The 23,060-nt window shown below is 40.1% G+C and overlaps 1 protein-coding gene across 6 annotated transcripts in view; it reads left to right on the top strand.

Moving 5' to 3' along the window:
• Window positions 1-23,060, top strand: part of LOC139625460 (trichohyalin-like) — a 95,310-nt gene that overhangs the window by 47,413 nt on the left and 24,837 nt on the right. For all 6 annotated transcript variants that reach the window (XM_071485454.1, XM_071485452.1, XM_071485451.1 and 3 more), the window contains 12 exons: window positions 923-1,102; window positions 5,908-5,991; window positions 6,363-6,530; window positions 6,712-6,795; window positions 7,595-7,762; window positions 9,773-10,003; window positions 10,204-10,434; window positions 12,853-12,954; window positions 13,213-13,289; window positions 13,578-13,722; window positions 15,115-15,352; window positions 21,055-21,139. In XM_071485454.1, coding sequence (XP_071341555.1) covers window positions 923-1,102; window positions 5,908-5,991; window positions 6,363-6,530; window positions 6,712-6,795; window positions 7,595-7,762; window positions 9,773-10,003; window positions 10,204-10,434; window positions 12,853-12,954; window positions 13,213-13,289; window positions 13,578-13,722; window positions 15,115-15,352; window positions 21,055-21,139 — 1,793 coding nt within the window. The remainder of the gene's footprint in view (window positions 1-922; window positions 1,103-5,907; window positions 5,992-6,362; window positions 6,531-6,711; window positions 6,796-7,594; window positions 7,763-9,772; window positions 10,004-10,203; window positions 10,435-12,852; window positions 12,955-13,212; window positions 13,290-13,577; window positions 13,723-15,114; window positions 15,353-21,054; window positions 21,140-23,060) is intronic.

Below are 23,060 nucleotides of genomic sequence, written 5' to 3'. Positions count from 1 at the left end.
CAAACCAAGTCATTCATCTGCTACTGGTGTTTTAGCAGTGCAAGTGCCTGCCAGCCAACTAAATGAAGTACATTCAATATAAAAGAATGTTAGTTACTTGACTTAGGGAATGCTTGAAATACCCTCTTAGATGCAGACTTTGTGCCCTTAATTTTCCACCACTAACTTAATTACCTCACCTTTATGACATCATTGTTGTATTCAGGAGACGCCAGCAGTTTAAATGTGATCATTTGAAAATTGTATTTGTGTTTCCTCATGCTATTGATATTCTGGGGCTTACTTTGCATTCCTACAGTGTTAAAGGTTTTAGTAACAAAAAAAAAAAATGTATCTGGTTTCTGTTAGCCCTTCCAGGATTGTTTGTACATGAGCTTAGCAGGATGATTTTCTACATTAGAAAGGTGCAATAGTCAACCTTGTCATCTAGAGTGAGGATCAAAGAAATGCAGTGTTTACTAAGATCCATGTTCAAAAAAGCATCTTGTTTCTCATGTCTGATGGGGAGCAGATAGAAAAAGGACCACAACTCTCTGTGAGCCCTGCCCATTGGTTTAAGAAGCACTAGTCTAAAGCTAGTGTCCCACCACTTTATGATGAGTAGTCAAGCAGTTTTATTGGTCCTGATTCAAAGCAGTAACTGTAGGGTTCCCCAACCTGGCACAGAGCCTTTATGATGTTCCCTTTCACTGCTATGGAGACAGAGAGGAGGCAAACATCCTTAAATTCTTCTTTCATCTCCTACTCCTGCTCGGCCCCCATTCTTCTCCATGTGCTCCTCTCCTCCTCAGCTCTCTCTAATGTGGTCAACCCGCCTGTCCCCCTCTCAGGCTTTGGAGAAGGTTCAAACCATAGACAACCAGACATACTGCACTTATTCTTCATTCCTCTCTCCTTCTCTCTGTCTCTGCCCACCTCTCAGTTACAAACCAGTGAGTGCATGTTGAGTGACATCACTGAGACCCTCGATCACACCAAAAGCAGCTTGAACAGGGAAAGACAGCAGAAACAGCAGATCCAGGACCAGTTGCACCATGGCAACAAAGAGGTAGCGCGTCTTCAGCGGGAACTGACTCACGCGCATCGCACCACTGAAAAAAAGGTAATTGGTTTCTTCCTCAAGGTCTTCATTCAAATATAAAACTATGAATTCTTGTAAAACCTTGCTTGTCCAGTTTTGCCCTTTATTTCTGTAACAATTAAACTGAGACAATTGCATTTGACTTTCCTGTTGTTGGCCATGTATTGTTGACATTGATACATTATCAGCAACTTCGTTTGCTCAAAAGGTCATGAAATGTAAAGTGGACAATATGGGGGGAAACAATGGTTAAACTGAAAATACACAGGTTCTACAGAATAGAGATGAAATATAATATTCACTTTAATGTAATGCATTGTCTTTTCCCACAATGGGGCTGATAAGAGGGGTCATACAGGTGAGGGATTCATTTAAATATTCAATTTTCAAATGTAATATTCACTGTGACAGGCATTGTCTATTTCTACAATGGTGCTGATAATAAAGTTTTAGATAATGGGTAATGGGATGTTCTGATATTTAGAGCCTTATTAAAAACACACACTTTTGACAAAGACTGACGACAAAAATTTGGATTATTCTGCTTAAACAGGATTTTTCTCTTCTGTTAGGACTGCAGTAAAACCCAAAACTCCCATCTTCGTGTGCTACATTGCCTTTTAGACCTTTTTATGCTCTGCCCTTTTTTTTCTGACATACCAAAAGCATACGGTATGTTAATGCTTGCTGGTTTGAGTTTAACCTTCAATTAACCATGTTGGGAAGATACTTTTCACTAAGCCATTGGTGAATTTCAAAGGCTTGGATTTTTGAAAAAGGGAAGCAACACATGAGGTTCAGTCCTTTTCACTGGCAAGCCTCTTCAGTAACAATACTCATTTTCACAGTATTTTTAAGGTTAGGGTTGGGGTCAGGATTTTGTTGGCTATAACTGAGGCTATTGTTACAACTGTCAAACACTTTATAGAGTGCACATTTAAAAGACTACTTGCTCGATAGCTCATGTTATTTTACAGCAAATGGGCTTTGTATCATAACATATTTTAATCAAAAATATTAGAGCATATTTTTTGACCTCTTGTAATTCACTCTGGAGAAGTGAAAATTATTTCAGTTTTCATTCTGCAGGATGGAAGCAAACAGTCACATCAAGATTTCACCACTTGCCGGAGAAGCTTTGAGAACTGTGGAAGACGCATGCGAGCTTTGTTGTGCATGAATAGTATATTCTGTAAGCTATACTGTACGTCTGTGTGCATGCGTGGGAGTGTGTGAGGTTGTGTCTTTCATGTTAAGATTCGTTGAGTCAAGTATTGCACCATTACACTGCGTCCAGGGATCTGGTTTCTGGTCCACATCTGGCCCTGCTTTATGCACCAAAACTGCCTTTTCTCTGATCTATCACAAGCCCTCTCTCACACACCCACACATGGACACACACACGCGCGTGCTTCATGCATTCACTCATCCACACTTCATTCCATTGTATGGACAATGGTAGAGGTAGGTGTGTGGAAAAGAGTGTGAGTGTGCCTGCTTCCACTTGAATGTAAGTGAAACCAAGAGAACTTTGTAGTAAGTATTTTCCTCTGCAGCTCCAAATGTCCTAACATTAGCACAGCTGAACAAATACTGTCAACACTCTCTCCTTCATCTGAAATGTACTCTGCCGATTCACTCTCCCTCTCGCTCTCTCCCCCTCTCACTTTGGCTGCTTTGCTTAGAAGAATAGGAGGATAGTTTGTGTTTTTTTGTAAAGAATAAATAGTCCACTCACTTTTTTTTTTTTTTTTTTTTTTTTTTTAAGATTGTATTTACGTAGAGTAGATGGGGACATGCACAGGGAGAGTTGATGAGGAGAGGAAACACTGGTCTGACTTGAGTCCTGGGAGTTATGGAGCGCTGAATTGACTCATCTGCTGAACATGTTTGGGCTTCAGTTGACATTTCTTTATTCATTAGGTTAATTCTGACAGGAGGGAGAAAAGAAGGGAATAAGGGAGGCAGAGGGAGGGATTTGGTGTGAGAGACATAGAAAATGGAGAGAGGTTGTGGGATGTGATTCATGAATAGAGTTTTCCATTTCAAAACACTGCGCTTTGGACATGAGGTTCAGTATCATTTGGTTCAATCTTTCCATCTTTGTTTTGCTTGGCGAGGATTTTTAAATTTTTTTATTTTTTGTTTTAAGCCAAAAAAGTATTTTAATTTGCAGGTTAAGCCATTTATATCTTGTGTCACCGCACCATCACAATTACTTTTTTACATGTTTGAGTCGTAAGTGGAGCTGATGAGTGACTCACATCTGCATGGAAACTAATCAAAACAAATAAAATTGTGCCTGTGAAAAGAGACAATTGCTGGAAGTATTCAGCAGTTTTGTTCAATTTTGTCGTAGCACGAGAGCTTTTTGTGTTACTCATTTTCATTTCTGTGCACTCATAGGATGCAGCATGAAAACAACCATCTGTGGATGTTAGTTCAGTGTGTGATCTTTTTGTTTATTGTTAACACTCCAGTATAGTCTGGCTCTAGCTTCCCCAGTGGGACTCCAGTTTAAAAAGTGTGTACTCATAGTTATTCTTTAAAGCACGTCAGATAACAGAATTCAAATTGCATATTGTTTGAAATGGACAAGAGGGACTGGGGGAAGTGAGAAAGCAAACAAGAATAAAAAGGGACACAAAGAGCAGTACAGTGGAAGGTAAGCAGAATTGTGGGAAGTTGTTCAAGCCTTCAAGGTTGGACTTGGACAAACACTGGTCCTGCTCACAATGCTTTACAACCATCAGAATAGCTTACTGATTTTTCTCTCTCCTGCTTTCTCGCTTGATCTCGCTTATTGCTCATTTCTTTTCTTGCCTTGCCACTTCTCCCTTTCATCCCCACCCCCATCCCCACCCCCCCACCCCCAACAGTTCAAATATTATTTCTCCCCCTCCTGTCGCCCCCCCCTCCCTCCTTTTCTCCCTCTCTTTATCTTGTCATTGCCTGTCAGTAGGGATTCTATCGGCAGTGAGTGTTGTGTGTGCGTATGTGTGAACACATAAGACTGAGATACACTTAAGAGCTCATTGATTTAAAAATACCTTCGATATTGGAGGTCCCCTCCTGCAGATTCGTTCAGGAGCTTATCACACACACAGACGTATCCACGTAGAGATATGCATAAACCAAAGCTCCACTCCAAAGTTTCGTCTTAAACTTTGTGATTGACCTAGTTAGCGTGTCGTTTTGACAAGTTGTCTGTTTTGACACGACATCCTCCGGTGTTTATCAGCATCCATTCTGCCTATCACACGCTCACGTTGGGAATTTACGCACACACACACACACACACACACACACATTCAAAGATAAATCAAGCTAAGTTTTAAAATTGGCAGGAAGTGAGGGTTGTGTTTTCTGTTGGTAAGTTTTCATAACAAGTACAAATGCTTTGGTCACTTTTTTTTTTTATTTGTGTAGAAATACAGACTGGTGGTCTCAGACTTTTGGACCCCACTGTACATTTGTACTATTTTGTCTGATGTCTGTGGAAAGTAAAATACAACCTGTATTATTCCTGTTCAGGGTACCTTGTATTTGTATGACTTTGTGTGTTTACGTGAGTACTCACTTGTGATTTAGCTGCTATGTGCATTGCAGTGTGTATACAGTCTTTTTTTTTTTTTTCCTCTCCTCTTGCCGTAGCTCAGGTTTAGTGTGCCTGCAAGCTTGGCCGCTGACAGCGAGAGGTGAGAGGTCAAAGAGCCAAGTTAACTCCATCAATCCCCTTGGACAGTTACAAACGAGCCCTCAACTCTGGTCAAAACAATCCCTGGATCATGCAGGACAGACAGGAGGTGGAGAGGGATGGAGAAAGAGAGGGCGGGCATTTGACTCATGCCCGCATGAAGGGCTGTTGTGTATATATAAATCAAAAGTAGAAACTATGTCAGCATCAGATGTGTACGGCCATAAATTTGCAGTGCAAATTTCACTGAAAAGTGCATTTTTTTTTCATTCTCATTTTTACGTTGTGGCGTAAGACAAGGTGGTCTTAGCCCCATGTTATTCAGTATCTATATACAGTAGATTAACTGATGTACAATGGGGTCCAAAAGTCCAAAAGAGTCTGGGTCCCCAACTCCCAGACATGTAAATAAAAGTCTTCTTTTTCGAAGGTGATCTGTTTCTCATTTCAACCTCTAAAAGCTTAAAGGAAACCCTAAGCATCTTTAAAAATTTAGTCAGACATCACTGATGAAAATATCCCAGAAAACAATCTATTGGAAATCTATTTGGCTCAAAATGCACAGCACATAACAGCAGATACTTGGCCATTTTTACTGACCTCAAAAAGAGAAAAGCCGTGACAAGATTTAGACTCAGTGAACAAGACAGAACAGAGATAAAAATAAGATAAAGTTAAAAAAAAAAAGAACAATTCCAAAAAACCTATGAGGAATCACACCCACATGAAAGCAAGTGCAGACATACACACACACGTGGCATAGAACTGAAGTCAGTAATTAGGGAAGGTCACCAAGGAAACAGACAAACACAAGCATTTGTCAAGCGTACTGTATACTCAAGAGATGTATAAACAACCGTTTCTTTGCACATAGCATCATCCACCCACCACCACCAATACCTTAAACATAAATATGATAATGAGATTGGAAAATTTTATCTCTAGTTTTGTAAACATTGACTTAAGTTCCCTTGTTTCCTTAGATACAGTTTGTGTTGCCAATGAGGAAAGGAGCTATGACTAAATATGATGTTACTTTGTCAAAATATCATCAAAACAAGCATCTGTGTTTTGCAATTAAAACATTGCCGTACATCCTTAAAGCATGAAAAAATGTTTCATCTTCCAGATGCAGAAGAGGGAGATGAAGATATGTGTACTGCTGAAAGAGCTGACAGAGATTAAGAAGCAGCACTCTGACTGTCAGAGAGAGGTAACAACTGCAGCTTCATTATTCACCAAACTGATTCCTATTAATATTAATTGTGTTAAAAGACAGTCATAAAATTTTATTGTTCACTCCATTATCAAATACATGTAGTTATATTATAGTTTTAATATTTTGTAATTATTTGATAATTGAAACAAAATCAGAAGTGGTGTAATTGAACATTTTTTTCACATTACATAATTGTGAGTGATTGTAGAAATTAATATTTCATTATTATTATTATTATTATTATTATTATTATTGCTGTTGTTGTTGTTAATATAATTATTGTTATTATTATATATCTGCAGGTGTTATTTAAATACATTTTATTTTGTTGTTCTATGGTTGACGTTCTGTGAAATTTTTCCCAGTTGCTTCGAAGAGAGAAGGATTTAGAGAAACTGCATCAGGAGAGGGATGAGCTGAGAGCCAAGATGGACGACCAGAGCAAAGAGTGTGTCCACCTAACTCAGACCAAAGAGAGACTGGAGGCTGACTTGGCTCTGAGCCATGAAAAACTCCACATCTCACACCTGGAGGTCCATCTTTGTCTCTGTCTGCATGTGTACATGTGTTTGTGTGTGTGCACGCTGGTCAGAGATGTGCTGCAAAATCTTATGATGTTAACCAAGTCTTTAATTAAAGGAACATTACAGGCTACAATGCCAACATGTGCAATATCTTGGAATGTAGTTTTAAGTGTATTTTCTGTGTGTTTAGGTCAGAAGCAGAGATCAGTTAATTCTGCAGTTAAGAAATGAAATGAAGACAGCTGAACAAAACTATCAAGGGACACAGCAGCAGGTGAGAAACTCACCTATTTGCTTGGTTATGTCTGTAATCTATGTTGATTCACACTTTTCCTATCATTTATATCTTTTTATGTCTTTCTGCCTGCAGTTCATTTTTCTCTGTGTGAGTTGAGTATATTTTCAGCTAATATTATTGCAACTTTAAAAGATTTTGCTGAACAAATTGCAATTGATAAAAGATCATATCTCGTTGAATATAGCCAATTTAGCACCTTCCAGCTGTGTTGCATGCTGTGTTGGGTTATCTGGATTTGTTTCTGTTTTTTGGGTTTTGTCTCAGGGCTTATATTCCATTGTAGGTACTACTACAAGGGCCTTAAACCTGTCTCACTATTTTTTTTTTCCTTTTTCTTTTTTCATATGCTGAGGCTAGGTTGAGTGAGTGCCCTTGTGTTTTTTTTTTTTGCCAACAACGCCCGGCTTTACACCCACAGAGTTGCACACATCCACTCGAGGGAAGTGCCCAAACCAGCTACAGTCTTCTACTGTTGGCTACTGAGCAGCTCCATTAGAACAGTGGGAGATGTAGCAGCTTGCTCAAAGGCTCCTCGAAAGTTGGAGCTAAGGAAAGGGGAATCGTTACTCATTCATGTCTGCTGTGCCCACATTTTCCCAGCTGGTCCTGAGACTAAACTGGGAAACTCTCTGACTCAAGCCTTATTTGCTCACTTTTAGGCTACTGCCGCCCCCTCGCCGTCTTTTCGGTCTGTGTGTGCTTTATGTGCCTACATAAAGTTGTTCCATTTCCATCTTTTTTCAGTTTTCCTCCCTTTCCCTTTCTTCTCTCTTAGGTGGCAGCACTGCAGGGTGAGGTAAGACACTTGAACCACAAAGTCAGAGGACACCAGGAAGAGGCCTGTCAGTTAAACAAAAGGTTCAGAGATACAGAGCGCCTTAAAGACCAGCAGGAGAAAGAACAGCAGCAGCTACACGATCAGCTCCACGTTAGTCAGCAACAGGTAAGGAAGAATTCTCTCCTCTTCACCTTTGCTCATCTCCACCTCCTCTGCAGGTGAAATCTATAGACCAGTTGAACTCTGACCTGAAAGCTGTGAAACAAGTTCACAAGATTGATGCAAAATGCTGGAGCCAGAGGAGCATCCTGGCTTCACAGCCGATTGAAGCAGAACAAATCTGAGCTCAGCCAAATGCAGAGCAGGCTGAAGGATTTAGAGTCGGAGGTCACAAAGCTCAAGGACAGTTTAAGTCAGCAGCACGTAGCCACAGAGGAGGCAAGTTTTTTATGCATTCAGTTGTCAATCAGTTGAGCCACAATCCTAAAGAAAAACAATCTACTGTGTTAATCCAGTGAACAACATAGAAAGAAGATGCACTTATGCCTCCGAGTCCAAGTGATCTAAATCACAGTAGACAATCAAATAGTCAGAGTCTTCTGCCATGAAAGACAAAGTGACCCGTTTACAGCCGACGAGCTTTATTTTGCAGTCAACTTACATATATCCCCATCTACATCATCTGACTTATCAAACAAGACAAGATGACCCCTTTGTTTGTCAACCTCTCACATCCAATTGGGCCCACATATGAATAGAGAGAGGGAAACATAGACCAAAAAAAAAGAAGAGGAGAATAAAGTTATTATCAACTGAGGGTCGACTTGGGTATTCATGTGACAGCCATGAATACTCAAAAGCCAGGCCAAATGAGGTTCATCAGGTCATGCGGGTCAAAATTATGTGTTTTCCATCATGTTTTATGAGGGCTGTTTGTTTCCCCAAAGCACAAGTTCCTGATTATGGTCACAAAAAAGCCATAGTGTTCCTATTTAGCCCTGTTATGAGGCCTTTCATCCAGTGACAGAAAAAAAATGCTAAATCCACTATCAGTCTTTGGACGCTAAGGTCCGTTAAAGGGAAAGACAGAGAGGGAGCGAGTAACATAGAGTGCCGTAATGGGTAAAGTTGACATATGACGCCTGAATTTGTATCATGTGTGTGCATTTTGCTGCGTGACTGTTACCTTGTGTAACCTTTGGGAAAACGTCGTCACGCTTGAATAAAATCAAGTGTACATGGACTGGGTCAATGGTTTTAAAGAGTCCACACACGCACAGTTATACACCTACACAGGTTTTTCAGTTTTTGTCTCTGAAATAGAGAATGAAAGTTGATGGTGCCCCTCCATCCTCCTCTCCTCTCCTCTCCTCTCCTCTGGTTTGTGTCTCTTTCTTCCTTTGCATGAGCAAGTTTTCTACTCAGTCATGCTCCCTTCTACCGAGCGTTAGTCCTAGATGGGCCAATTTAATCCCTGGTTAAACCAAGCTGCGGTGAACCACTGAAATCTAACTAGTTGGCTGTCATTAGTTGTAAACCCTCATGTTCAGATCCAGATTACAGCGGGATTAATGTGGATGAACTCAAGCTGAGTGTTGGAGCGGGTTTAACTTTCTCAACCTCTCCCCTTGAAAGGTGAGATACGGTAGGATTCCTAGTGTAACACCTGGATTAAGCCTGGTTTCACTTCCTGGGTTCCCCTTTCATTATGACAGAGGTTACTGTAGAGCAGGCAAGTATATTGCGCTATGTTAGGAAAACTAGCATACAACTATTTTTCTATTTTTTCAGACACACTTAGTCATCATGAAGCATCAAATAAAGTATTCTGTTTCACTGATTTTGTAGCATTATAATGATGATGATGATGGTTGTCGTCGTAATCATCAACATTTCTCTAAGATTATTTGTTCTTATTTTTCTGTGCATACATTAAGGCTTCCTACTGCTTTCATCATCAATTATTTTCAATGCATTCAATCACTCCCCACAATTGGCAGCTGTTCAGTAAACTCATCTGTACATGAGGGTTAAAGTCAAAATGTTACTCGGCTTTATTAAATTAAATTAAAAAGTGTTTTAGTCATTCTATCAGAAGTTTAGGTTACAGCTCTTAAATAAAGAGAAAAGGTTTATTCTTGTCAACATACGTTGTACATTTGTGTTTGCTTTCAGATTGAGACGTTTGAGGGGAAGCTAAAGGAGCAGGAGGATGACATGGAACTGCTTCATCAGCAGCTGAAAGGGGCCAAGGAGGAGCTAAAAGATGCCACTTTACAAGCCCGGGAGCAAAAAGAAACAGCAGCAATTTTTAAACAAAAGTACACTGCGGCAATAGAGAAGGTGCATGGGGTGCAAGGGCAGGTGGAACTTTTAGAAGAGGAGCTACAGTATTCACAGCAGCAGGTAAATGGTGGTTGTTAACAATACTGGTGTTCTGAAGTTTACAGTATCTTAAAACTACATTCTTGCAGGCTTAGTGTCTCTAAATTAATACCATAAGCTCCAGACTTATTCTACAACTTTAGTTCAGCGTGTCTTTAGTACTGAGTGAAGCCCCAATATAAAATTCGGCCTTTGGCTTCTTCACTGTGCTTAATTGGCAGTTAAGAGAGTCCCAGTTAGCAACGCATTCAGTGAAGAGAGAGCAAGCGGAGCTGGAGCGGCGGTACCAGGAAAAGGTTAGCCAATGGGAGAGCTCGCAGGAGGCTCTTGACCAGTTGGCAGATGAGCTCCAGGTCAATCAGAACCTACTGATGGAGAGTCAGCAAAAACTGGACCACTTCAAAAGCCTGATAAGATCCCTGCAGGAGCACGTGGACACACTTAAACAACAGGTCAGGACACACTAACGATGCTTGTTTTGAAGGTTATGTAACCACTGTTCCTACGGTGGCAAGTTTACATACATGAGTCAAATATAATGATTTGTGCCAGACAAATTAAGCCGGTTCCAAAACATCCATTCTGAGTAAAGATTGCAGGCTGAGGTCAAGCTCATCTGTGAAAACAGAGCTAAGCAAGCTTTCATTTTCAGCAGGCGTTATGGGTGCAGCACAAGCTGTGCAAGTTTAACAGGTTGACCGTGTAATGTTTCTTTGCAGATACATCATAAATAAAGAAACAGTGAATGATTAATTTTTTCTTTTTCTTTTTTTAGTTTTGCTGCCTTTTCATCTTTACTAATGAACAATAACTAGGTAGAAAAAATAATCAAATTCACTGTGCAGCTGGAAGGCTACAGATTTTCAAACCCTTTAAAAATGTATATGAATTTCAATCAGACAAACTGCAAATATTCTATTTCCTCACTTGGAGAAAAAAAAAAGTGTTCCAAAAATTCCAGCGCACTCTGGCAGCGCTACACCTGTGTATGAAATGAGCCCATTCCAGGCACACTCGCGTTGCACGCTCTCATGTGCACCCAGAATGATAGGCACACAGAGAGGGCCCTTTTTCCTTTACTCTTTTTACTCTCTCTTACCGTCTTGCCTCGAGCGGGGGGTCATCAAGTGTCTCCTCTTTATCCATCATTTCAAATTAAAAGCCCTCTACATTTTACAGTGGCAAGCCGCTGCTGCAAAATATCTGCATAAATCCAGAAACAAACACACATACAGTACAGTGGTTGATTTATCCCTCTGAGCAGATCCTGATTTGTGTGTGTGTGTGTCAGTAATAAATAGTCCTGCTATTAAGATATTTATAGCACCTGAAAATGTAATTTTCATTTTACAGGTTAAATCCTTGTGAAATGTCCGAGGACCAATCAACAAAACTGGTTGGGAGATAATCATGTTAACATAGTTAGGTAATGTGATCACTCCAGTAGCCAATGGAAGCAGGCTTTCATTCCAAAATAAGAAACCTACATTATCTTAATATACATATTGGTTCCATGTATTTTTTTTAGGTTTTTTGATGGGAGTTTTCAACAAGATGTGGATTACACGTCTTAATGTTTAGGTGAACTCAGATGGGTGTCTCTTCTCATCATGCATGTGCACCCAGGTGCTTGCCTGCTCCATTAATGTTGTGCGAGTGCATCCATGGGTGCATCCATCCCTTTGTGTGTGCATGTGTCATTGTGCGCATGCATAAGTGTATGTACAAGTGTGCTTTTGTGCATGTGTGCAGTGGTGTGTGTCACTTAATCTTTTCTCCCTTTTCTTTCTGTTTTATATTTACTACGTCAGGCAACAAATGAATCATCTTTATTACGGAGAAATTTAATTTGGATGAACTTAACTGCTGCCACCAAGGTCAGACGGGCAGAATGTCATTTTAATCCAATCAACTTTAATCTGTTGGTTATAAAAGAGTTAGGCTGTTGAAGAATGGCTGTATCTCAGGCCCTTTATTACACTGGCTAATGACTTTGATTGTGAGGCGCCTATCAAGAGGTTAGGAGCTGTTATGGAGCTTCACGTCCTGCTAATTCTCTACCTCATGCCAGTGTTGGGCTCAACTAACCCTGAAGTCACTAATTTCCCTGTTTACAAGAAAATCTAGATTGAAGAAAAAGTAAATACTTTGCGAAAAAGAAAAAAAAAAAAAATATATATATATATAATGAATGTAGAAGTGATAGCTTGTCATAGTGAAACTGAATGGAAAAAGTAGCTGAATCTTATATATGAGTTCAAGTATTGTATCTTAATGGTATCTCTGTTCTAGTCCATTTGTATTCTGACTATGGAATATTTCACTGTAATGTTAAGATGAATTTTGGAAGACAAGTAAAATTCCCTTCCTTTCTTACAAAGATGTCTACTTTTGAATTAGTTACTTAATTTGCCAGTATAAAGGACAGCAGCTAATAGACCATGATTGAGGGTACTAATACATTAAGCAATTTTTTTTCATAATGAACACACTTAATTTTTAGGTATTTTTGGTGTTCAGCTTGTTGTGTTGGGGTTTGGAACACCAAGGCCATGTGTCTCTGTGCTCTGCGATGCAACAAATCAATACACAAATGGGTGTAAAACATAATGATGTGTTTCCTTAATGGCACATCAGTGTCATTTGTTATTTATTAGTAAACCAAACTGCATATAATCTGTTGAAATGCCATTCATTACAAATGTACCCATTTGTGACTTTGGTTTGTTATGAGTCATTGTGGTTTCAGTCAGTGTGTGATCGACTAAAATCAGCCTACCAAAAGCAAGAATATTTAAATATGTTTTTTGAAATATTGACTGTTTTTCTTCTCTTGCTTTACCTATTTCACTTGCTGTCTGTACTCATAGAAACTGATGTTGGAATGTGACCTACAGCTATATCAACAGAGTCACTCTCATTCTGATGAGGAGTACCTCGGCCTGCTAAGAGACAGACAGCAGCTACAGAAGGTAAGGCCATATTTGTAGTTCCTACGCATTAAGATACCGTTAAAATCCATTAGAATATAGTTACAAGAGCATTTGCATTTTTTATTTGATTGCATTGTAATTGAATTAAAAAATAGCACAGATACATCGGAATGCAGTTACACTTAAAGTTAGTTTCAGATTTACATTAATAACAAATGAAGCTACATACCATCATCCACATTGTATTGGTTTGTGGGTGTGTCAGTATCTGTGTGTGTGTGTGTGTGTGTGTTTCAGTGCTGTGATGAGAAGGTTGAGCGCATTGCGGAGTGTGAAAAGGCTATTCTTCAGATGAAGTCAGACCTGGAGAGACAGTAATAACGGAGTCTATAAAACTCTCATTCTCCTCTGCTGATCCTGGATCCTGTCCTTGTCTCTCCTCTCATGCCCTTCCCATCTGCCTCCACCACCCACACTCTCTCATTCTCTTAACGGTCCACTTATGAAATGACACATACTAGCATACTACATGTTCCATGGAAAATGTATCATAATCTCTTTTAATTTTGCTAACCTTTTATCTGATTTTTTTCTCTTTCATGCTGTTTAGTGGTACTCAGCAGTTCAGACGTACTAGTCACTCTTTGCTGTCCTCCCTACAGAACTCAAGAAAAAGCAGATTTGAAGCAAAGCCTTGCTGCATCCCACCATGCACACCTGAGCAATTGCAGCCAGCAGGAACAGGAAGTGACACGACTGAAAAACAAAGTAACACACTTAGAGCTTGAGCTGGCAGACATCCAAGAGGTATTAAAGTAATGCATACCTCCTTACCTGTCCTCTGATTTAGAGAGAACCGTGTCACTTTGACCTTGCCCCCTTTACTTTTGAATTAAGCAGCTTCATCCATTGTCCTTAAATGTTGCCTATGCATGCATCTTAGGTTAAGACCATGAGCTGAGCTGGAGATTCAATTCAAGTTTTCTAAAGAGGAGTACTCAACACACCTCCACTGGCACCACACACCCACCACTCGTGATTTTCCTGTGATTGCCTGGCAGAAACAAATTGCCTCACCATTAATTAAAGCACCAAACGGTGCCAAGGCTGGTGAAATTGACTCCAATTAAGAGCTCAATGGGACACTAAATATTCAAATTACTCAAAGTGGTGACTGTAGCCTGGCAGAGTGCCAACATTGCTGGCAGTCAAAGACACATCATTCGTGTGTGTGTGTGTGAGTGTATGTATATGTGTGTGTGTGTATGTGTGTGCGTGTATGTGTGTGCGTGTGCGTGCGTGCGTGCGTGTGCGTGCGTGTGTGTGCGTGTGCGTGTGTGTGCGTGTGCGTGTGCGTGCGTGCGCACAGCTGTAGGTGGGTAGGTGGAAGTGGGAACATTTGATTTTACTCATTAATTTATTGGTCCTCTGGCACATACAAGTGATACACATGTTGTGCTTACCGAGACCATATACATGCACACACACGTATTTTTTCTCACAAGCACACAAACATATGCATTAGGAAAACTGTAGTATATTCTCTTCTTGCTGTCAGGTCAGGCCAGCCTGCTTCCCTGTGGAATATCACATAATGAGTCTGTGTCATGTAAGGACGCTTGTATTGCAGACTACATCTAAATTTTTCACATGCATTATACATACACATATTATTATCTTTATTATGCATATATACATGATTTCACAAGAATTTAATGCTTTACACGGATGCTACGTCATACATACTCTGGTTGAATTCAGAGCTATTGACAGTGAAAGATTTTGAAGTATAAAAGTTTTTTTGTTTTTTTTTAAGTATATAAAAGTATTAAAAACATTTAATAAATGCGTTCTCTTAATATGTACACATTAAGGACAAAGTGAATACAGTTGTTCAAGCCACATTCACAACGTCAGGGACATGTGTCTACATGCCCTCCAGTATGTGATGTGTGAGCACAAAGAAGTGTCAGTCAAGGTTTCCCATGGATAAAAGCAAATGCAAGCGGGGCAGCAAAATCAAACGATAAGTGGTCACTCAAGACACATTTTAGGCTCCTTTTAATGCCAAGTGTGGAGTGCATTCTGGATTCTAACAATATACCTGATCTCAACAGGGCAACAAGCACCACACCTGCACGCACGTGAAAATACAGTCACTCATTCACTGTTCCTCTTTGGCCCTTTCTTATGCTGCAGGTAAGTGCGGCACTCCTCAGGCAGTCAGAGGATGAGCTGAGGGAGGCCCGGCGGGAGGCTGTGAGAAGGAGCAGGGAGGTGGATGTACAGAGAGGAGAGGTGCAGAGGCTTCAGGAGGAGTTACAGAAGGAGGAGGAAAAGATGAGAGGTGCCATCAGAGAGAAACAGAGCCTGAGCACTTACATCAGGCAGCTGAGCCAAGAGCTGGAGGAGCTACGCAGCAAACACCAAGTGACAGGTAGCAATCACTCAATAAATCTATCAGTTACTCATTTTATCCATCCATCTGTCCATTTATCCATCAGCAAATAACTTTGAAGTGAACCATATACACATATACAGCGTATACACATAAACGTGCACTTGACAGCTAAATCATTTCGTTTTAAATTAACCTGCTTTTGACTGATGGTTCATGCAGCTTTCACACCTGCACAGTCAAACAAGTCATGTACATGCAGAGAGTCAACATCAGCATTTTTTTTTTTTTTTTTTATAGAAAGAATTGATATTTTATTACAGTTCACTGTGATCCTGCTTTTCTTGTTTGCTGGCCATGAACATTTGCCTTCCACTGAACCTTTGGGCAACGCTGTCCATCAGAAATGGATCACATTCCAGAGGAGCTGTACAGTGTGCCCTGCCTGTTGTTGGAGAACCAGCCACACTGTTGTTAGCTCAATCAGTTAGCTCAAATTAGCCAGCAGTGGTACAGAAATGTGGTGATTCGGTTGCTCACTGTCTGCACACAAAGTTAACTCAAATACACACACACACACACACACAAACACACTGTAGATTGAGGTTTGATTTAATGGTGCACTGCTTTAGCTGTATGGTAATGATCTGGTTTGTGTGTGTGTGCATGTGTCTGTGCGTGCACATGCCCAGTGGTGGCCTTTGTAGTAGCGTGTCAGTGCAGGAATGGTCTCTCTGGGCACAGAAATGTCTCATTAAGAATTAACGTACACATCTACGGTCACGCCAGGCAAACACCTCACATACACACACACAGCCATTTCTCCCAACTCCCACCGCTTTAATTAGCACATACACACTTGCTCTCCAAAGTACAAACACACACACACACACACACACACAATCACCTATTGTCCGCAGAGAGATGAATCTGAGGTCTCTCTCTGTGGCAGACAGTGGCAGGCTTGCTCGGTGAATACTGCTCATTAACAAGATAGAGACAGAAGGACAACGCTGTGTAGCTTGGCCTTTGTCTGTGATCAAAACGCATTCCCTCAACTCTATGCTCCACACAAAACCACATATTATTCAGCTCTTACCTTCAGCAAATACAATCCAGCGACGTAGAGCCTATTGTAATGACTTAAGAAGAATAAAGATGCATTATTATAACAAAGGGGGCATTGTTTACCTGGATATAGCAGTGGCCTGAATAGACTGGGTGAGGAGTCAGCTTGAGAAATTACTGTCATGAACAAAAGACCTTTTTATTAACATGAAGCCCTTGTCAAGGTTCTTTCTGTGTTTTGAAAATACTGCCATGAGAGGTGACAGTTCTTTTTGTTGTTTGATAACAGTAGATCTGCTCCAGATTGGAGTTTATTGTAAAAATTAACAGGTTAGAATGCAGACTTTTAAAACCACATTGTACACAAAGATGTATAAAATGACGAGGAAAAAGAAACATGCATGAGGAGTCGACACTCATCACCAGGCAGAGATAATCATATTTATACATTATTTTGTGTACTTAATTAACCTGTCATATTGTTGCATATTGTCAATGTAACAGTAATTTGTCTATCTCTGCTTTTAGTGTTCTGTAAAACTATAGAATTACTAGTAAATAAAAATGCACTGAAATATCAGCATGGTAGCAGCCAGTAGCAGCTTTAAAGAGCAATAACCGCACTACTCCCATATATTTTTTACTGCTGATGTATGAATTATTTTGGAATTGTTACCTGAGTCGTACAGTTAACTGAGCAAATAAGCGTAGTTGGGATATGATGGATATTATATTAAAAGTGGCCAGATAGAGGAAATGTCAAAGGGGGAATGAAACAGAAAGAAACAGAGGATAGGAGGATGGGTTGGGAACCAGAGAAGTGTCACAGGGATGAGATTGAAGTGTCAGAAAGGCAGCTGGATTCAATCAGACTGTGTCAGGAGAGGATGCAGGGATGAGAAAGAAGGGGGTGATTAAAAATGAGAGGGAAAAAAACAGTTCTTAAACTTGGCGTATGACTGTATGTGTCAAATTCTGTCACTATTTGACAGCATGCATTTTCTGTACGATTCCCAGCTCAGTAGATATTGTACAGTGAGTCCAGAGAGTAAATCACACAGCACTTAAAAAACTACATATGGTGCTAATATATAATATGCCAGTATGTGTACAGTACACACCTTGGGGTCCAAAAGTCTGAGACTGCGTTCCCATTCAAATGAGCGACTTTTGGGCTCTACTGTGCATTGATGAAAATAATATAGCACAGTATATATGGGTAATTTGAAGTAAATATATAATGTACAGTCTAATGCATTTACTGGTTTCAAAAGAGAACAGAATACACATAGATAAGTAAAGTGTGTGTTCCTAATCAGTTCCATAGGAAATTGTATTTGGTATAAACTAAATGGTTTGGTAATTGTTTAGGGAAAAAGTTTTCATTCACCTAACTGTGACATTCAAGCAAGGGCTGGTGTTTAAAATATTCAAATATGACTGATAGTGTCGTCTTACATGTTAAATAAGATGTGTTGTAAGGTGGGCCATAATGTGAAATAAATGTGATACTGTGTGACAACAAATGAAATAACAGCATAAACAAAAACACAATATCCATATTTCCACACTCCCACAAAAACAGAAATGTGATATTACCACTCCTCTGTGCTGCTGATGTGCATCTGCCTAAAGATGATGAAATCATTACTGAGTGCATGGGTGTGTGCGCACAAGTGTTAGCGTATATGTGTGTGTGTGCTGCTATCCAATCTGGATCCCTGGACGCACACGTGCACAGGCCTCTCTCCTCCAATTCACCTCTATTACTAGCTATAATCCCATTTCACACTCTATCGATCCCCAAAACTGTTGTTCACCGGAACCAGCAGCAAACACTGGCATTTCTCCCCATCATTTCACCACCATTGTTCTTTATTACACAAAGAAGCCCCCCTTTGTCTCAGAGCAAACTCAGCCCACTGAAATATGAATTATAAATGTATGGCTAATAAAAGAGAAGGGGGGGGGGGGGGGGGAGTGAAGGGGAGAGAGCTGGAGATAGAGAGAAGTGGTTGGTAGAAACATCAGAGAAAATGACTCCTTTACAAGAGTCTATTGATCAGTTTCTATCAAAGGGGGATGTCAGACATGAGATTACCTGGCAGTTTGAGCATTAGGTGCCGTGTGTTATAGCCCCGGGCCCTTGTACCGCTGCCAGAGGATTGTAAATAAAGCGAAGAGGAGAGAGCAAGAGGGGAGTGTGTTGGGGTGTATGTGTGTGTGAGTTTTTAGATTCTATGTGTGTATGTTAGTCTTTGTCTTTGTGAGTTTTCACTGTTGTGTGCATACAATTTTTTTTTTTTTTGTGGTGTATTTGTGTGCATGAGGGTGTGCAGCTGTGTGCCTGCACCTTGTGGCTTATACCCAAAAGCAGTGTTGCAAGCCCATGAAACTTCATAAAGAGAGAGAAAGAGTCTTGGGAGGCTTTGGGACGTCTCTCGGGAGCACCTTAGCCGGCTACGAATCCCCCAACAAAGCCAAAGGAAGCCCCTATGAAGCCTTATGAAGCTTTTATGAGGGCCAGGCAGGGCCCAGCCTTGCCCCAACCACTGATTCAGGGTTAGCTGGGTTTTCATCCTTCTCATGTTAAAGGTTAGCTGTGAGAGCAGGGTAATCTGACCGCAGATCTGTGATTATAGGCTGATTCTGTATGATGGGCTTTGAAGCTCATATGAAGGTGTTGAGAGAGAGAGAGAGAGAGAGAGAGATCGAGAGAGAGTTTGATTATGGACTAATGTCATATCTTAAGTTGTGAAGCCAGTATAAAAGGGTCAAGAAAGTGAGAGAGTGAGGGACCCAAGATCTTAGATTGTGGACTAATGTCATAACTTAACTCATGAAGCCACTAAAAGCAGGTTGTAAAAGAGCCCAAACCTCACATTATGGACTGCTGTTCTTCCTTCAGTGTGGAGAAATCCAGAGTCCTTTGTGGATCCTTGTTTAATGTGGAAAGTTTTGCTTGAGTTTGGTCATCAATCCCTGCTAGGGTGAATGATCGTCTATTTGTCTAGAGTAAACACCAGGTGAACAGTATAAGTGCTGCTGTTTGTTTTCTACGTTTTTGTGCCTGTTTTTATATTTTTAGAAATGTTTATGTGTGTGTGGTTCAGGTATGTGTGTGTATGTGCCTCTGCGTGCAAATAGGAGAGTGTGTGTAAATGGTCAGTCTATGCCGCCGCTCTCTCTGTGCTCTCCACTGGTTGCAGGTGTCACTGAGGTCACCCCGGACCTAATGCCTTGAATGCAAACTTGATCCCCTCTTTCAAGTTTTCACATCTCTGCTTTATTGATTATTGAGAGTCATATCAAACTTTCACCTTTGTAGAAAAAAAAAGCCAGGATAGGGAGCATACACACACACACACACACACAGACAAATAAAAGTGTTTGTGCATCGTTGAATATTTAGCAATTTCAGTTGCAGCTTCAATTTTCCTAGGGCTTCAGTTTAAACAGTTTGGATGCTGCAAAACCATGAATTAATCATGGTTTTATTAAATGTAGATTTTCTTCTCTGTATTTCTTCTTTTCTGGTGTTGGTTTTAGCTTCCTCCTACTCAATCTGTCCCACTACTACCATCACAGCATGGTGCGTGGCCCTAAAAGCATTACAGCAATACACTAAACATTTCTCTATTTCTATTTCACACACTCAAATACACACGCACACCCCCAAAGTCAAGGTCCACCCTGTAAATATTCAACACACACACACACACACACACACACACACACACACACACACACACACACAGACACTCGCACACACCTCTACATATTCAGTGCACACACCTTCTCAATATTCACAAGCCTTGGCCACCGATGGCTGACAGTTTATGTTATATTCAATGAATACTGAATTTAGTGAAAAGGTTTTAAGAGCTATGAAGAAACATTGACTCACAAAACAGCATGCAGAACAAAAAAAAGGGGGGAAGGAAGCAAATCCTAAATTTTAAATTCAAACTGAAAAGGGCCTGCAAAAGCAAACCTTACCAAGGAAACTGACTAGTGGTTTATTTTGCATCCGCTCGATGTGCTAAACTACTAAGTGTAGGACAATGGGGTTTTATTGCATGTAGACGGAAGAGACAACTGAAAAGGGAATGTGATTGAAGGGCTACAGAGTATGAGCCTAAGTGGCTTGCTCAAGGTAAAGAGTGCCATCTATTGACGAGGTCGGGGAGCACTTCTTTTGTGTCTAAACAAAAGAGCTGTTGCCCCATGTAAGTGTAAGCTGTGCAGTACGTTCACTCCGTCCTTCTCTGCCTCTGAAAGGCGTTTTGTGCCTCTTCTGTGGTGGAGTTCTTCGCTGTGCTTTGAAGATGACTCGCAGTTCATATTTTCCCACTCATGCTGAACTTCACGAGAATCAATAATCACCCCCGTGTATGCATGTGTTGTAGATCAGCCCATTAACCTTGGTCTGCTGGAAGACGTGAAGTACTGTGGAAATCTTTCTTTAAGTACAATGACAACAAAATCAACTCAGCCTGAAGAAATATCTGAGACAATTTTATTAGTATCTCAATTGTAAAACGTCCTTTTTTTTTTTTCTCTTGTGTGGCAATTTGAATTAGGTCTACTCTCTAATGGATCTTAACCAAGAGTATCTGAAGTGAACTGTTGCTCTTTATCTCACACTTTCTTTCCCTGTCTCTCCTGCTCAGTGGAGGATTTGGCAGCCCATGCAGAGGAAGCGAGGCGGATGGAGGGGCGTCTGAATGAGGGAAAGCTAGCAGAGGAGAAAATAAGGTAAGAAGGGAGAGAGGGAAAGAAGCTTCCTCTGTTATCCCATTTCCCATCGTCCCCTGTGTAAGCTCAGTAATCAAAAACATGTAGCTTTTTTATGTGCGGCGTACAGTAGGCTGTTTAACTGAACATGTGTTGAACAGAACACTCCTAAACTCTAAATATGTACATTGCTTAAGAGAGTGCACAAAGTAAAATGCCTGACTTTGAGGTTTATCAGACATTAAACGTTAATTCCTGAGGATTTTCATACCCCAACATGTCAACTGAAAATGACTGACAATTTCTGTTCTGTAGAAACACCAAAATGTGTATCGATGGGACACAGTAGGGAAGCAGATGCTAGCTCATGGAGTTCAGAGTTCAGAGGTGAAACCCCTGGTTGACCCCTGTGTGTCACCAGAGCTGCGGTGATGACATCAGCAAGCATGTATCACCCAGTGGAGAGTGTGTTTGTGTGTTTCTGTTTGTGCGCACATAGTTGTGGTTGTGGCTTTGGCTTCGACATGACCTCACTGCAACGGTCTCCGTCTCAGGGAGTTTCTTGGTTAGGTTGAGCCATGGAACATTTTCCTTGTCAACCGACAATTTAAAACTCGGCATGGAGACTTTATAGGTTACATTCTGAATTATTGCATTTTATTACATTTAAACCAATTTTAGGTACTGGATGGTAAAACAATCGCTGTGTCTGCATATTATATCCATTTACAGAATCATGCTGTTTACTGTTAACCCAGTATTATCTAATAACTGCAAAGACATGAAAGGTTTTTAAGCAACAACACCATACTAATGGCTTCCATCTGTGCTGTGGGAAATCCCCTCCTTTCTCCACAGGATGCCTCCTCTCTTTCTTTGCTTTCTTTCTGCCGCTCTGTTCATCCTATCATGTGTTCTCTCTGTGGACCAATCTATCAGGCATTGTCTTTCCTTTCTGTTTTGGCTGTTCTGGTTCTGCTTTAGCTTTTATTACCACTGACTTACTCGTGCAGTATCTGTTTTAACTTCACTTCTCAATTAATCTGTGTGTTAAGAAAAAGGCAGATAGACAACTATAATTTCTTTTAATAATATGTTTACGAATTCATAGAGATTTTTAAAATCATTTGAAAAGATAATTAAAGTTTGCAAGTTGTTGCTGGCTGTACCTTCTTGTGCCATTTTATGGTGAATACTATATTTTGACTTCTTTATTAAAATGAAAAATATACTGAGTCCATCTGTCACACTCCCCATTTTCTGTCAACTTCTACTGTACACTGTGTAATAAAGATATGAACATAAAAACTCAAAAACACTCAAAAATACCTAATTTCAGCTGAAATGATTTGTCAATTAGTCAAAACTCTATTAGGAAATTAACAATAAGTTAATAGTTTCAGTCTATTTTTAAAGCAATAAATGCCAAAAATTCTGCTGTCCCAGCTCCTCAGAAGTGAATATCTGGTGGTTGCTTTCGTCCTCTAAATATAGTAAATTGAGTGAAACCTTAGGGTTTTGGATAGTTGCTTTGACAAAACATGTAATTTGAACAAATCATTTTGGGTTCTGGAAAACTGTGATTCACTGCTTTCTGACTCATAAACAAAGAGATGACCTGATTTATCTGCAGATTAATCGATCATAAAAAACAAGTCGTAGTTGGACCTTAAGATAAGTAGTATCTACAGCAACTTGTGATCAGCCGTTGTTGTGATCCTTTAATGATAAATGTAAAAATAACAAATGATGTATAGAGTGAGAGGGGTAAATACTGAACTGCTTTTTGTGGTATTTTTGAATGTGTTAATTTAATATAAATGAAAATTTAGTCCAATGCTGACTTTGTGGTGTTTCCCTGCAAAGTCATTCTTTATTGAAACTTTAAAATCTATAACATACTAACTTCAGATCACTATCCCAAAATCTTCTCATTTAAATG

Source organism: Trachinotus anak, unplaced genomic scaffold (assembly GCF_046630095.1).
Source record: "Trachinotus anak isolate AG129_WGS33_773 ecotype Australia unplaced genomic scaffold, CSIRO_AGI_Tana_v1 ptg000009l, whole genome shotgun sequence".
NCBI classification, from domain to species: domain Eukaryota; kingdom Metazoa; phylum Chordata; class Actinopteri; order Carangiformes; family Carangidae; genus Trachinotus; species Trachinotus anak.
The sequence above is the reverse complement of the archived record's forward strand: the minus strand, read 5'-3'. Positions and strand labels throughout refer to the sequence as shown.